This window comes from Pseudophryne corroboree, chromosome 9, assembly GCF_028390025.1.
Source record: "Pseudophryne corroboree isolate aPseCor3 chromosome 9, aPseCor3.hap2, whole genome shotgun sequence".
Lineage (NCBI taxonomy): Eukaryota > Metazoa > Chordata > Amphibia > Anura > Myobatrachidae > Pseudophryne > Pseudophryne corroboree.
Window position 1 is genome coordinate 85,144,795 of NC_086452.1, and position 14,754 is coordinate 85,159,548.

The following is a 14,754-nucleotide window of genomic DNA, read 5'->3' on the forward strand; positions in this document are numbered from 1 at the left end:
TTTCTTCGTTCTGGTGATCGTTGTGTGATTGACAGGAAGTGGGTGTTTCTGGGCGGAAACTGGCCGTTTTATGGGTGTGTGTGAAAAAACGCTGCCGTTTCTGGGAAAAACGCGGGAGTGGCTGGAGAAACGGGGGAGTGTCTGGGCGAACGCTGGGTGTGTTTGTGAAGTCAAACCAGGAACGAAACTGACTGAACTGATCGCAGTGGCAGAGTAAGTGTCGAGCTACTCAGAAACTGCTTAGAAATTTCTATTCGCAATTTTGAGAATCTTTCGTTCGCACTTTTGCTAAGCTAAGATTCACTCCAAGTAGGCGGCGGCTTAGCGTGTGCAATGCTGCTAAAAGCAGCTTGCGAGCGAACAACTCGGAATGAGGGCCATAGTCCGTAGAGGATGCTGAGCGCCCGCCCAGCGCTTCGTTTTCCTGCTATCGTTATTTGGTTCAGTACAACTTTGTTTTAGTTGAGTACTGCATTGTTACTAGGTAAGTAATGTTTCAGCGGTTGCTGAGTTTTCAAGCTACGTTAGCTTGATGTGCCTTGTATGTGTGAGCTGGTATGAATCTCGCCACTATCTGTGTTAAATCCTTCTCTCGAAGATGTCCGTCTCCTCGGGCACAGTTTCTAAGCTGAGTCTGGTAGGAGGGGCATAGAGGGACCAGCCAGCCCACACTCTCAAACTCTTAAAGTGCCAATGGCTCCTGGTGGACCCGTCTATACCCCATGGTACTAATGTGGACACCAGCATCCTCTACGGACTACGAGAAAACAATTTACCGGCAGGTAACCAAAATCCTATTTCTCTAACGTCCTAGTGGATGCTGGGGACTCCGTAAGGACCATGGGGATAGACGGGCTCCGCAGGAGACATGGGCACTTTAAGAAAGAATTTAGGTTCTGATGTACACTGGCTCCTCCCTCTATGCCCCTCCTCCAGACCCCAGTTTGATACTGTGCCCAGACGAGCTGGGTGCTTTTCAGTGAGCTCTCCTGAGTTCGCTGAGAGAAAGTATTTTGTTAGGTTTTTTATTTTCAGGGAGCTCTGCTGGCAACAGACTCCCTGCATCGTGGGACAGAGGGGAGAGAAGCAGCCCTACTCTCTGAAGCTAGGTCCTGCTTCTTAGGCTACTGGACACCATTAGCTCCAGAGGGGTCCTACGCAGGATCTCACCCTCGCCGTCCGATCCCAGAGCCGCGCTGCCGTCCCCCTCGCAGAGCCGGAAGACAGAAGCCGGGTGAGTATGAGAAGCAAGAAGACTTCAAACCGGCGGCAGAAGACTCCGTTCTTCACTGAGGTAACGCACAGCACTGCAGCTGTGCGCCATTGCTCCCACACACCTCACATACTCCGGTCACTGTAAGGGTGCAGGGCGCAGGGGGGGGCGCCCTGGGCAGCATTTAGAACCTCTTTTTGGCAAAAGTAAACATATATACAGCTGGGCACTGTATATATGTATGAGCCCCCGCCAAGTAAATGCATATTTAAGCGGGACAGAAGCCCGCCGTCGAGGGGGCAGGGCTTCTTCCTCAGCACTCACCAGCGCCATTTTTTCTCCACAGCTCCGCTGAGAGGAAGCTCCTCAGGCTCTCCCCTGCAGATTCACGGTAGAAGAGGGTAAAAAGTGAGGGGGGGGGGCACATAAATTAGGCGCAAAAACACAATATATACAGCAGCTACTGGGTTAACATTAAGTTACTGTGTTATTCCTGGGTTATAGCGCTGGGGTGTGTGCTGGCATACTCTCTCTCTGTCTCTCCAAAGGGCCTTGTGGGGGAACTGTCTTCAAAAAGGGCATTCCCTGTGTGTGTGGGGTGTCGGTATGCTTGTGTCGACATGTCTGATGAGGAAGGCTATGTGGAAGCAGAGCGGGAGCAAATGAATGTGGTGTCTCCGCCGACGGCGCCGACACCTGATTGGATGGATATGTGGAAGGTTTTAAATGATAATGTTAATTCCTTACATAAAAGGTTAGAAAAAGCTGTAGCCTCAGGACAGTCAGGGTCCCAACCCATGCCTGATCCTATGTCGCAGAGGCCGACAGGGTCTCAGAAGCGCCCACTATCCCAAATTGTTGACACAGATACCGACATGGATTCTGACTCCAGTGTCGATTACGATGATGCAAAGTTACAGCCAAAATTGGCTAAATCCATCCGTTATATGATTATAGCAACTAAGGATGTGTTGCACATCACAGAGGAAACCCCAGTCCCTCACAGGAGGGTACATATGTATGGGGAAAAGAAGCCACAGGTAACTTTTCCCCCCTCACACGAGCTAAACGAGTTATGTGAAAAGGCTTGGGGATCTCCAGATAAAAAACTGCAGATTTCCAAAAGGATTCTTATGGCGTATCCTTTCCCGCTAACGGACAGGCTACGCTGGGAATCCTCCCCTAGGGTGGACAAGGCTTTAACACGCTTATCCAAGAAGGTAGCCCTGCCGTCACAGGATACGGCTACACTCAAAGATGCTGCAGATAGAAAACAGGAGGGTACCCTGATGTCCATTTATACACATTCAGGTACCTTACTGAGGCCAGCAATCGCGTCGGCCTGGGTGTGTAGTGCTGTAGCAACGTGGACGGATACCTTATCTGAGGAACTTGATACCTTAGACAAGGATACTATATTATTGACCCTGGGGCATATTAAAGACGCTGTCCTATATATGAGAGATGCTCAAAGAGATATTAGTCTACTGGGTTCTAGAATAAATGCTATGTCGATTTCTGCCAGAAGGGTCCTGTGGACTCGGCAATGGACAGGTGATGCCGACTCAAAAAGGCATATGGAGGTTTTACCTTACAAGGGTGAGGAATTGTTTGGGGAGGGTCTCTCGGACCTGGTCTCCACAGCTACAGCTGGAAAGTCAAATTTTTTGCCATATATTTCCTCACAGCCTAAGAAAGCACCGTATTATCAAATGCAGTCCTTTCGATCTCAGAAAAACAAGAAAGTCTGAGGTGCGTCCTTTCTTGCCAGAGGCAGGGGCAGAGGAAAGAAGCTGCACAACACAGCTAGTTCCCAAGAACAGAAGTCCTCCCTGGCCTCTACAAAATCCACCGCATGACGCTGGGGCTCCACAGGCGGAGCTAGGCCCGGTGGGGGCGCGTCTTCGAAATTTCAGCCACAAGTGGGTTCACTCCCAGTTGGATCCCTGGGCAATAGATATTGTGTCTCAGGGATACAAGCTGGAATTCGGGGAGATGTCCCCTCACCGATACCTCAAATCGGCCCTGCCAGCTTCCCCCCACGAGAGGGAAATAGTGTTAACTGCAATTCAAAAAATCTTCAACAGGTGGTGGTCAAGGTTCCCTTCCTTCAACAAGAAAGGGGTTATTATTCGACCATGTTTGTAGTACCGAAACCGGACGGTTCGGTCAGACCCATATTGAATTTAAAATCCCTGAACATATACCTGAAAAGGTTCCAGTTCAAGATGGAATCGCTGAGAGCGGTCATCGCAAGCCTGGAAGGGGGGGATTTTATGGTGTCTCTGGACATAAAGGATGCATACCTTCATGTCCCCATTTATCCACCTCATCAGGCGTACCTCAGATTTGTAGTACAGGATTGTCATTACCAATTTCAGACGTTGCCGTTTGGTCTCTCCACGGCACCGATAATATTTACCAAGGTAATGGCGGAAATGATGGTACTTCTGCGGAAGCAAGGGGTCACAATTATCCCATATATGCACGATCTCCTCATAAAAGCGAGATCAAGAGAGCAGTTGCTGATCAACGTAGCACTTTCTCTCGAAGTGTTACGACAACCCGGCTGGATTCTAAATATTCCAAAGTCGCAGTTGGTTCCTACGACTCGTCTGCCTTTCCTGGGCATGATTCTGGACACAGACCAGAAAAGGGTTTATCTCCCGATAGAGAAGGCTCAGGAACTCATGACACTGGTCAGGAACCTATTAAAACCGAAACAGGTGTCAGTGCATCACTACACTCGAGTCCTGGGAAAGATGGTGGCATCATACGAGGCCATTCCCTTCGGCAGGTTCCATGCGAGGACCTTCCAATGGGACTTACTGGACAAGTGGTCAGGATCACATCTTCAGATGCATCGGTTAATCACCCTACCCCCCAGGGCCAGGGTGTCACTCCTGTGGTGGCTGCAGAGTGCTCATCTGCTCGAGGGCCGCAGATTCGGCATTCAGGACTGGGTCCTGGTGACCACGGATGCAAGCCTCCGAGGGTGGGGAGCAGTCACACAGGGAAGAGATTTCCAAGGTCTGTGGTCAAGTCAGAAGACTTGCCTTCACATCAACATCCTAGAACTAAGGGCCATATAAAACGCCCTACGTCAAGCGGAGACCCTGCTTCGCGACCAACCGGTTCTGATTCAGTCAGACAACATCACCGCAGTGGCTCATGTAAACCGACAAGGCGGCACAAGGAGCAGGGTGGCGATGGCGGAAGCCGCCAAAATTCTTCGATGGGCGGAAAATCACGAAAGTGCACTGTCAGCAGTGTTCATCCCGGGAGTGGACAACTGGGAAGCAGACTTCCTCAGCAGACACGACCTCCACCCGGGGGAGTGGGAACTTCATCAGGAAGTCTTCACACAGATTACAAGTCGGTGGGAACTGCCACAGGTGGACATGATGGCTTCCCGCCTCAACAAAAAGCTACAGAGGTATTGCGCCAGGTCAAGAGACCCTCAGGCGGTAGCAGTGGACGCCCTGGTGACACCGTGGGTGTTCCAGTCGGTCTATGTATTTCCTCCTCTTCCTCTCATACCCAAGGTGCTGAGGATAATAAGAAAAAGAGGAGTGAGAACAATACTCATTGTTCCAGATTGGCCACGAAGGACTTGGTATCCAGATCTGCAAGAAATGCTCACAGAGGACCCGTGGCCTCTTCCTCTAAGACAGGACGTGTTGCAACAGGAGCCCTGTCTGTTCCAAGACTTACCGTGGCTGCGTTTGACGGCATGGCGGTTGAACGCCGGATCCTAGCAGAGAAAGGCATTCCGGATGAGGTCATTCCTACGCTGATAAAGGCTAGGAAGGACGTGACAGCTCAACATTATCACCGTATATGGCGAAAATATGTTTCTTGGTGTGAGGCCAGGAATGCTCCTACGCAGGAATTCCAGCTGGGCCGTTTCCTTCGCTTCCTACAGTCCGGAGTGAATTTGGGCCTAAAATTGGGGTCCATTAAGGTCCAGATTTCGGCCCTATCCATTTTCTTTCAAAAGGAGCTGGCTTCTCTACCTGAAGTTCAGACGTTTGTAAAGGAGTGCTGCATATTCAGCCTCCTTTTGTGCCTCCAGTGGCATCTTGGGATCTTAACGTGGTGTTGAGTTTCCTGAAATCCCACTGGTTTGAACCGCTTAAAACGGTGGAGTTGAAATATCTCACCTGGAAGGTGGTCATGCTATTAGCCTTGGCTTCGGCTAGGCGGGTGTCAGAGTTGGCGGCTTTGTCACATAAAAGCCCCTATCTGGTTTTCCATGTGGATAGAGCAGAATTGCGAACCCGTCCACAATTTCTGCCAAAAGTGGTTTCATCTTTTCATATAAACCAACCTATTGTGGTGCCTGTGGCTACGCGTGACTTGGAGGATTCCGACTAGCTTGATGTGGTCAGGGCTTTGAAGGTTTATGTAGCCAGAACGGCTAGGGTCAGGAAAACTGAGTCATTGTTTATCCTGTATGCATCCAACAAGCTGGGTGCTCCTGCTTTAAAGCAAACTATTGCTCGCTGGATCTGTAACACAATTCAGCAGGCTCATTCTGCGGCTGGATTGCCGCTGCCAAAATCAGTTAAGGCCCATTCCACTAGAAAGGTGGGCTCTTCTTGGGCGGCTGCCTGAGGGGTCTCGGCATTACAACTTTGCCGAGCGGCTACTTGGTCAGGTTCAAACACTTTTGCAAAGTTCTACAAGTTTGATACCCTGGCTGAGGAGGACCTTGTGTTTGCTCAATCGGTGCTGCAGAGTCATCCGCACTCTCCCGCCCGTTTGGGAGCTTTGGTATAATCCCCATGGTCCTTACGGAGTCCCCAGCATCCACTAGGACGTTAGAGAAAATAAGATTTTACTTACCGGTAAATCTATTTCTCGTAGTCCGTAGTGGATGCTGGGCGCCCGTCCCAAGTGCGGACTTCTTCTGCAATGCTTGTTTATAGTTATTGCTTCACTTAGGGTTATGTTATGGTTGCATCAGGGGTTGACCTGATGCTCTGTTATTTGTCATACTGTGGACTGGTTGTTATAAACTCATGTTATACGGTGTGATTGGTGTGGCTGGTATGAATCTTGCCCTGGATTACCAAAATCCTTTCCTTGTACTGTCAGCTCTTCTGGGCACAGTTTCTCTAACTGGGGTCTGGAGGAGGGGCATAGAGGGAGGAGCCAGTGCACACCAGAACCTAAATTCTTTCTTAAAGTGCCCATGTCTCCTGCGGAGCCCGTCTATCCCCATGGTCCTTACGGAGTCCCCAGCATCCACTACGGACTACGAGAAATAGATTTACCGGTAAGTAAAATCTTATTTTTTTTCTTTTTTTGAACTTTTTCATACTTAAGATCCACGTGGGCTACGATTGGGAACGGTAACCTGTGTCGAGCGCAGCGGTAGCAGAGCGAGGCATCTTGCCCGAAGCATGGCGAGCGAAGCAGTGCATTAATTGGGATTCCCGGTCACTGTATGGCGAAAACGACACCAAAAAAGATTAAAAAAACGCATGTCGACCTTTTGACATGTCGACCTAGACCCTGTCGGCCTAGAATCCCTGTCAATCTAGTTACTGTCGACCAATAGTGGTCTACCTGGACACTGTCGACCCAAGTGTGGTTGACCTTCAATACCACACCCCATAGGTCTACTGAAATGTAATTATTATTAGAGACTGTAAGTGCATCAAAGGAACATGTGATCCTCCTTTCAGCTTTCTGGATATAATTACAACAACAACAAAGTGTCACTTAATCTTATGTAAAAAAAAAATATATATACTGTTTGCCACTTTTAGAGGAACCAACTAGGTGCAAGTGTTGGAGAAGAGTGATCACACATTTAACTGAGGACATTTTATGAGTAGAGTGAACACATATGCACAAGTGCTCCATTGCTGGGACCAGTTGGTGTTCTCTCCACCTGCCTGGCAGTGTCTCAGTACGAGGAACCCACAACAGACAACAGAGCACCTAGCACCCATGGTAGGTACGTTAGAGATTTGATATGGGTTTCAATAAAACAATATAAGGGAATTGCATAAACTGAGGGGGAGATTTATCAAAGCTTGGAGAAAAGGGAGAAAGTACCAACCAGTTTCTGTCCTTTTGCAAACACAGCTCATAAAATGACAGCTAGAATCTGATTGGTTGGTACTTTATCTCTCTCCAAGCTTTGATAAAATGGTCCCTTTAAGGGGAAGATTTATCAGCTCAGGACAAAAAGCCAGTATTAGGGAGTTTACTCTGCTGAAAGGACAGCTAAGGGTACATACTAGGTATATTTGCTGCTACTATAGTGCAAGATCAGCCATTACCTGCTGTCTGCCAGATAGAACATTAGTTGGCAAAGTCTCATATACTTCGAAAATATAATTGTAGGCTGGTAATAGCCGAACTGTAACCTGGGCTGATGAGCTTACGTGCTTATGACTAATTATCCCACAGATGAAATTGGGAGTAAATGAGTAAAGACCTTGTATAATATGATAAACAGGAGCAACGTTGACAAGTGATACTGACATTGGAGAACAATCTATGGCGGGGTATTCAGTGTGCGGACCTCCAACTGCTTAGGAACTACAAATCTCAGCATACCACGGCTTTAGTATGCTGATGTGTAGTTTCACACAAGCTACCCTGATCTGTGGTCACTTACAGTATGTAACGCTGATGTCACATAAACCTATTGAATGTCTCTCTTGTAAGGTTACTGTGGGTATGTATTCTCTACACAAATGTGGAGGCAGCCATTTTGTTCACTGCCTTGGTGCTTAGTCTATCATTCCCATGAATATTGCATTGATTCAGCACACAAAATGGCTGACTACATTGTAGACAGGTGATAAATAAAAACTAACTATTGCGAACAACCTTACCATAAAATCAACTTTCCTTATAGAGAATAGCTGTTTATAATTTACAGTGTAAGGAAACTACCTTAAATTAGTATCGTGATCATAGGAAATGTCTTCACTGTAAAGTTTTATGTTATCATTTGCCAATAGATAATATGAATTGGTGCAATTATGTACAATAACTAGAAATTAACTTTAATTTGTTAGTTAAGCCTTCAGTAACTTACTATGAATCTGGTTCTACATTAACTATGTTCCTCTGTTTATACTGTATATTGTTGCTTTATCCACCATTTGTTCCAGTAAGATTGTGAATTGTTGTTTTATGTGATTCTTCTAGGTTCACGTCTGATCACCAATCTTCAGCAAACTGGGAGGAAATCCACTCACGAGTCAGAAGCCTGTTAAGGACCCACAGTCCCCGGCAGAAGTTGCAGTTTGTGAGTTTCAGTCTGGCATTACTTGTTAGTACCGTGTTATATGATAAAAGTGATATTACATCTGTGAGCGCCATGTGGAACATCAAGTAACCGTGTCTTATATGTTAGCATACTACAAGCGTATTAATGTAACTTTTTATTTCTCTAACGTCCTAAGTGGATGCTGGGGACTCCGTCAGGACCATGGGGTTTAGCGGCTCCGCAGGAGACAGGGCACAATAATAAAAGCTTTAGGATCAGGTGGTGTGCACTGGCTCCTCCCCCTATGACCCTCCTCCAAGCCTCAGTTAGATTTTTGTGCCCGGCCGAGAAGGGTGCAATCTAGGTGGCTCTCCTGAGCTGCTTAGAATAAAAGTTTAAGTTAGGTTTTTTATTTTCAGTGAGTCCTGCTGGCAACAGGCTCACTGCTACGAGGGACTTAGGGGAGAGAAGTAAACTCACCTGCGTGCAGGATGGATTTGCTTCTTAGGCTACTGGACACCATTAGCTCCAGAGGGAGTCGGAACACAGGTCTCACCCTGGGGTTCGTCCCGGAGCCGTGCCGCCGACCCCCCTTGCAGATGCCGAAGTTGAAGAGGTCCAGAGGTCCAGAAACAGGCGGCAGAAGACTTTCAGTCTTCATAAGGTAGCGCACAGCACTGCAGCTGTGCGCCATTGTTGTCAGCACACTTCATACCAGCGGTCACTGAGGGTGCAGGGCGCTGGGGGGGGCGCCCTGGGCAGCAATGTATTATACCTTTTTTATGGCTAAAATACATCACATATAGCCCTTGAGGCTATATGGATGTATTTAACCCCTGCCAGATCTCACAAACTCCGGGAGAAGAGCCCGCCGTTTTAGGGGGCGGGGCCTATTCTCCTCAGCACACGGCGCCATTTTCCTGCTCAGCTCTGCTGTGAGGAAGGCTCCCAGGCTCTCCCCTGCACTGCACTACAGAAACAGGGTTAAAACAGAGAGGGGGGGCACTTATTTGGCGATATGATTACATATGTGAAAATGCTATAAGGGAAAACACTTGTATAAGGGGTTGTCCCTGTATAATTATAGCGTTTTTGGTGTGTGCTGGCAAACTCTCCCTCTGTCTCCCCAAAGGGCTAGTGGGGTCCTGTCCTCTATCAGAGCATTCCCTGTGTGTGTGCTGTGTGTCGGTACGTGTGTGTCGACATGTAGGAGGACGATGTTGGTGAGGAGGCGGAGCAAATTGCCTGTATTGGTGATGTCACTCTCTAGGGAGTCGACACCGGAATGGATGGCTTATTTAGGAATTACGTGATAATGTCAACACGATGCAAGGTCGGTTGACGACATGAGACGGCCGGCAAACAAATTAGTACCTGTCCAGGCGTCTCAGACACCGTCAGGGGCTTGTAAAAACGCCCATTTACCTCAGTTGGTCGACACAGACACGGACACTGACTTCAGTGTCGACGGTGAAGAAACAAACGTATTTTCCTTTAGGGCCACACGTTACATGTTAAGGGCAATGAAGGAGGTGTTACATATTTCTGATACTACAAGTACCACAAATAAGGGTATTATGTAGGGTGGGAATAATCTACTTGTAGTTTTTCCTGAATCAGATAAATTAAAGTGTGTGATGATACGTGGGTTTCCTCCGATAGAAAATTATTGGAGGTATACCCTTTCCCGCCAGAAGTGAGGGCGAGTTGGGAAACACACCTTAGAGTGGATAAAGCGCTCACACGCTTATAAAAACAAGTGGCGTTACCGTCTCCAGATACGGCCGCCCTCAAAGAGCCAGCTGATAGGAAGCTGAAAAATATCCTAAAAAGTATATACACACATACTGGTGTTATACTACGACCAGCAATCGCCTCAGCCTGGAAGTGCAGCGCTGGGGGGGCTTGGTCGGATTTCCTGACTGAAAATATTGATACCCTTGACAGGAACAATATTTTATTGACTATAGAGCATTTTAAGGATGCATTTCTATATATGCGAGATGCGCATTCTGGCATCAAGAGTAGATGTGATGTCCATATCTGCCAGACGATGTTTATAGACATGACAGTGGTCAGGTGATGCAGATTCCAGACGGCACATGGAAGTATTGCCGTATAAAGGGGCGGTCCATCGGACCTGGTGGCCATGGCAACAGCTGGAAAATCCACTTTTGTTACCCCAAGTCACATCTCAGCAGAAAAGGACACAGTCTTTTCAGTCTCAGTCCTTTCGTACCCATAAAGGCAGGCGGGCAAAAGGCCAGTCATATCTGCCCAGGGTTAGAGGAAAGGGAAGAAGACTGCAGCAGGCAGCCCATTCCCAGGAACAGAAGTCCTCCACAGCTTCTGCCAAGTTCGCAGCATGACGCTGGGGCCATACAAGCGGACTCAGGTGCGGTGGGGGGTCATCTCAAGAGTTTCAGCACGCAGTGGGCTCACTCGCAAGTGGACTCCTGGATCCTACACGTAGTATCCCAGGTGTACATTGGAAATTCGAGACATCTTCCCCTCACAAGTTCCTGAAGTCTGCTTTACCAACGTCTCACTCCGACAGGGAGGCAGTATTGGGAAAAAAATTCACAGGCTGTATTCCCAGCAGGTGATAATCAAAGTACCCCTCCTACAACAAGGGAAGGGGTATTATTCCACACTATATTGTGGTACTGAAGCCAAACGGCTCGGTGAGATCTAAAAGATTTGAACAATTACATACAAGGGTTCAAATCAAGATGGAGTCACTCAGAGCAGTGATAGCGAACCAGGACGATATGGTGTCACTGGATATCAGGGACGCTTACCTACATGTCCAAATTTTGCCCTTCTCACCAAGGGTATCTCAGGTTCGTGGTACAGAACTGTCACTATCAGTTCAGACGCTGCCGTTTGGATTGTCCACGGCACCCCGGGTCTTTACCATGGTAATGGCCGAAATGATGATTCTTCCTAAAAGAAAGATGGACGCTTTCCTGATAAGGGCAAGGTCCAGAGAACAGTTGGCGGTCGGAGTAGCACTATCTCAAGTAGTTCTACGACAGCACGAGTGGATTCTAAATATTCCAAAATCGCAGCTTTTTCCGACGACACGTCTAATGTTCCTAGGAATGATTCTGGACACAGTCCAGAAAAGGATGTTTTCTCCCGGAGAAGAAGGCCAGGGAGTTATCCGAGCTAGTCAGGAACCTCCTAAAACCAGGAAAAGTATCAGTGCATCATTGCACAAGGGTCCTGTGAAAAATGGTGGTTTCTTACAAAGCGATCCCATTCGGTAGATTTCACGCAAGAACCTTTCAGTGGAATCTGCTGGGAAAATGGTCCGGATCGCATCTTCAGATGCATCAGCGGATAACCCTGTCTCCAAGGACAAGGGTGTTTTCTTCTGCGGTGGCTGCAGAGTGCTCATCTATGAAAGGGCCGCAGATTCGACATTCAGGACTGGGTCCTGGTGACCACGGATGCCAGCCTGAGTGGCTGGGGAGCAGTCACACAAGGAAAAAATTTCCAGGGAGTGTGATCAAGTCTGGAGACTTCTCTCCACATAAATATACTGGAGCTAAGGGCAATTTACAAGGCTCTAAGCTTAGCAAGACCTCTGCTTCAAGGTCAGCCGGTATTGATCCAGTGGGACAACATCACGGCAGTCGCCCACGTAAACAGACAGGGCGGCACACAAAGCAGGAGGGAAATGGCAGAAACTGCAAGGATTCTTCGCTGGGCGAAAAATCATGTGATAACACTCTCAGCAGTGTTAATTCCGGGAGTGGAAAACTGGGAAGCAGACTTCCTCAGCAGGCATAACCTCCACCCGGGAGAGTGGGGACTTCAGCGGGAAGTCTTCCACATGATTGTAAACCGTTGGGAAAAACCAAAGGTGGACATGTTGGCGTCCCGCCTGAACAAAAAACTAGACAAATATTGCGCCAGGTCAAGGGACCCTCAGGCAATAGCGGTGGACGCTCTGGTAACACTGTGGGTGTACCAGTCAGGGTATGTGTTCCCTCCTATGCATCTCATACCAAAAGTACTGAGAATCATAAGAAGGAGATGAGTAAGAACGATACTCGTGGTTCCGGATGGGTCAAGAAGGACTTGGTACCCGGAACTTCAAGAGATGCTCACGGAAGAACCGTGGCCTCTACCTTTAAGAAAGGACCTGCTCCAGCAGGGGCCTTGTCTGTTCCAAGACTTACCGCGGCTGCGTTTGACGGCATGGCAGTTGAACGCCGGATCCTGAAAGGGCATTCCAGATGAAGTCATCCCTACCCTGGTCGAAGCCAGGAAGGATGTAACCGCAAAACATTTTCACCGCATTTGGCGAAAATATGTTGCGTGGTGTGAGGCCAAGAAGGTCCCTACAGAGGAATTCCAACTGGGTCGTTCCTACATTTCCTAAAAACAGGACTGTCTATGGGCCTAAAATTAGGGTCCATTAAGGTTCAAATTTCGACCCTGTCGAATTTCTTCCAGAAAGAACTGGCTTCAGTGCCTGAAGTTCAGACGTTTGTAAAAGGGGTACTGCATATACAGCCTCCTTTTGTGCCCCCAGTGGCACCTTGGGATCTCAATGTTGTTTTGAGTTTCCTAAAGTCACATTGGTTTGATCCACTCACCACTGTGGAATTAAAATATTTCACATGGAAGGTGAAGATTCTATTAGCCCTGGCTTCAGCCAGGCGTGTGTCAGAATGGGCGGCTTTATCATATAAAAGCCCTTACTTAATTTTTCATTCTGACAGGGCAGAATTGAGGACTCGTCCTCAATTTCTCCTTAAGGTGTTTTCTGTTTTTCACATGAACCAACCTATTGTGGTACCTGCGGCTACTAGGGACTTGGAGGACTCCAAGTTACTTGACGTTGTCAGGGCCCTGAAAATATATGTTTCCAGGACGACTGGAGTCAGAAAATCTGACTCGCTGTTTAGCCTGTATGCACCCAACAAGATGGGTGTTCCTGCTTCTAAGCAGACGATTGCTCGCTGGATTTGTAGTACAATTCAGCTTGCACATTCTGTGGCAGGCTTGCCACAGCCAAAATCAGTAAAAGCCCATTCCACAAGGAAGTGGGCTCATCTTGGGCGGCTGCCCGAGGGGTCTCGGCTTTACAACTTTGCCGAGCTGCTACTTGGTCAGGGGCACACCCTGACTGAGGAGGACCTGGAGTTCTCTCATTCGGTGCTGCAGAGTCGTCCGCACTCTCCCGCCCGTTTGGGAGCTTTGGTATAATCCCCATGGTCCTGACGGAGTCCCCAGCATCCACTTAGGACGTTAGAGAAAATAAGAATTTACTTACCGATAATTCTATTTCTCGTAGTCCGTAGTGGATGCTGGGCGCCCATCCCAAGTGCGGATTGTCTGCAATACTTGTACATAATTATTGTTACAAAATCGGGTTATTCTTGTTGTGAGCCATCTTTTCAGAGGCTCCTTCGTTGTTATCATACTGTTAACTGGGTTCAGATCACAGGTTGTACGGTGTGATTGGTGTGGCTGGTATGAGTCTTACCCGGGATTCAATATCCTTCCTTATTATGCACGCTCGTCCGGGCACAGTATCCTAACTGAGGCTTGGAGGAGGGTCATAGGGGGAGGAGCCAGTGCACACCACCTGATCCTAAAGCTTTTATTATTGTGCCCTGTCTCCTGCGGAGCCGCTAAACCCCATGGTCCTGACGGAGTCCCCAGCATCCACTACGGACTACGAGAAATAGAATTATCGGTAAGTAAATTCTTATTTTTTTTAATCAAACTAAATTTATCTTTTAAGACTGAATTAAACCAAAAAATTATGTAAGATATTATAACAGGATTCCCACTTTTTGGAAAATCTCAATCCACTGGGTATCCGGATGATAGCTCAATAGTGTATTTATTGACAGTCAATAGGTCACCACCATATGGTTGAAAGTGCTTAAGGTTGACAGGTTCAAAGGTCAACATGTAAACAGTCGACACATTTTTGGTGGAGTTCACATGCTTTCTCAACATTTGCTTGATTTACTATCCACATAGACATCTGTTGGATTAGTAACCTTAAAACCTTGGCCAAAGTGAGCCCGTGAGGGTACACGTTTGTACTGATGGTCACATAACATGAAATATACAAGTGAAACGTGTGTCGACCATTGTCCTGTCAACCTTTTGTACTTGTTGACCTTTTGTACCTGTCAACCTAATGTATGTCAATCATTTGGTTTTGACCTAATGACTGTCGACCATAACACTGTTGATCCACACCCAGTCCACTGCGGCACCCTCACTGTAGTCTCCTGTACAGCCAGGGGAGCAAGAAGATCTGTCTGAAGCT

General features: G+C 47.8%; 1 protein-coding gene across 3 annotated transcripts in view; it reads left to right on the forward strand.

The window, feature by feature from the left end:
• The window catches only part of SPATA6 (spermatogenesis associated 6), a 290,370-nt gene that overhangs the window by 235,228 nt on the left and 40,388 nt on the right, over window positions 1-14,754 (forward strand). For all 3 annotated transcript variants that reach the window (XM_063939577.1, XM_063939578.1, XM_063939576.1), the window contains one exon: window positions 8,390-8,489. In XM_063939577.1, the coding sequence (XP_063795647.1) occupies window positions 8,390-8,489 (100 nt within the window). The remainder of the gene's footprint in view (window positions 1-8,389; window positions 8,490-14,754) is intronic.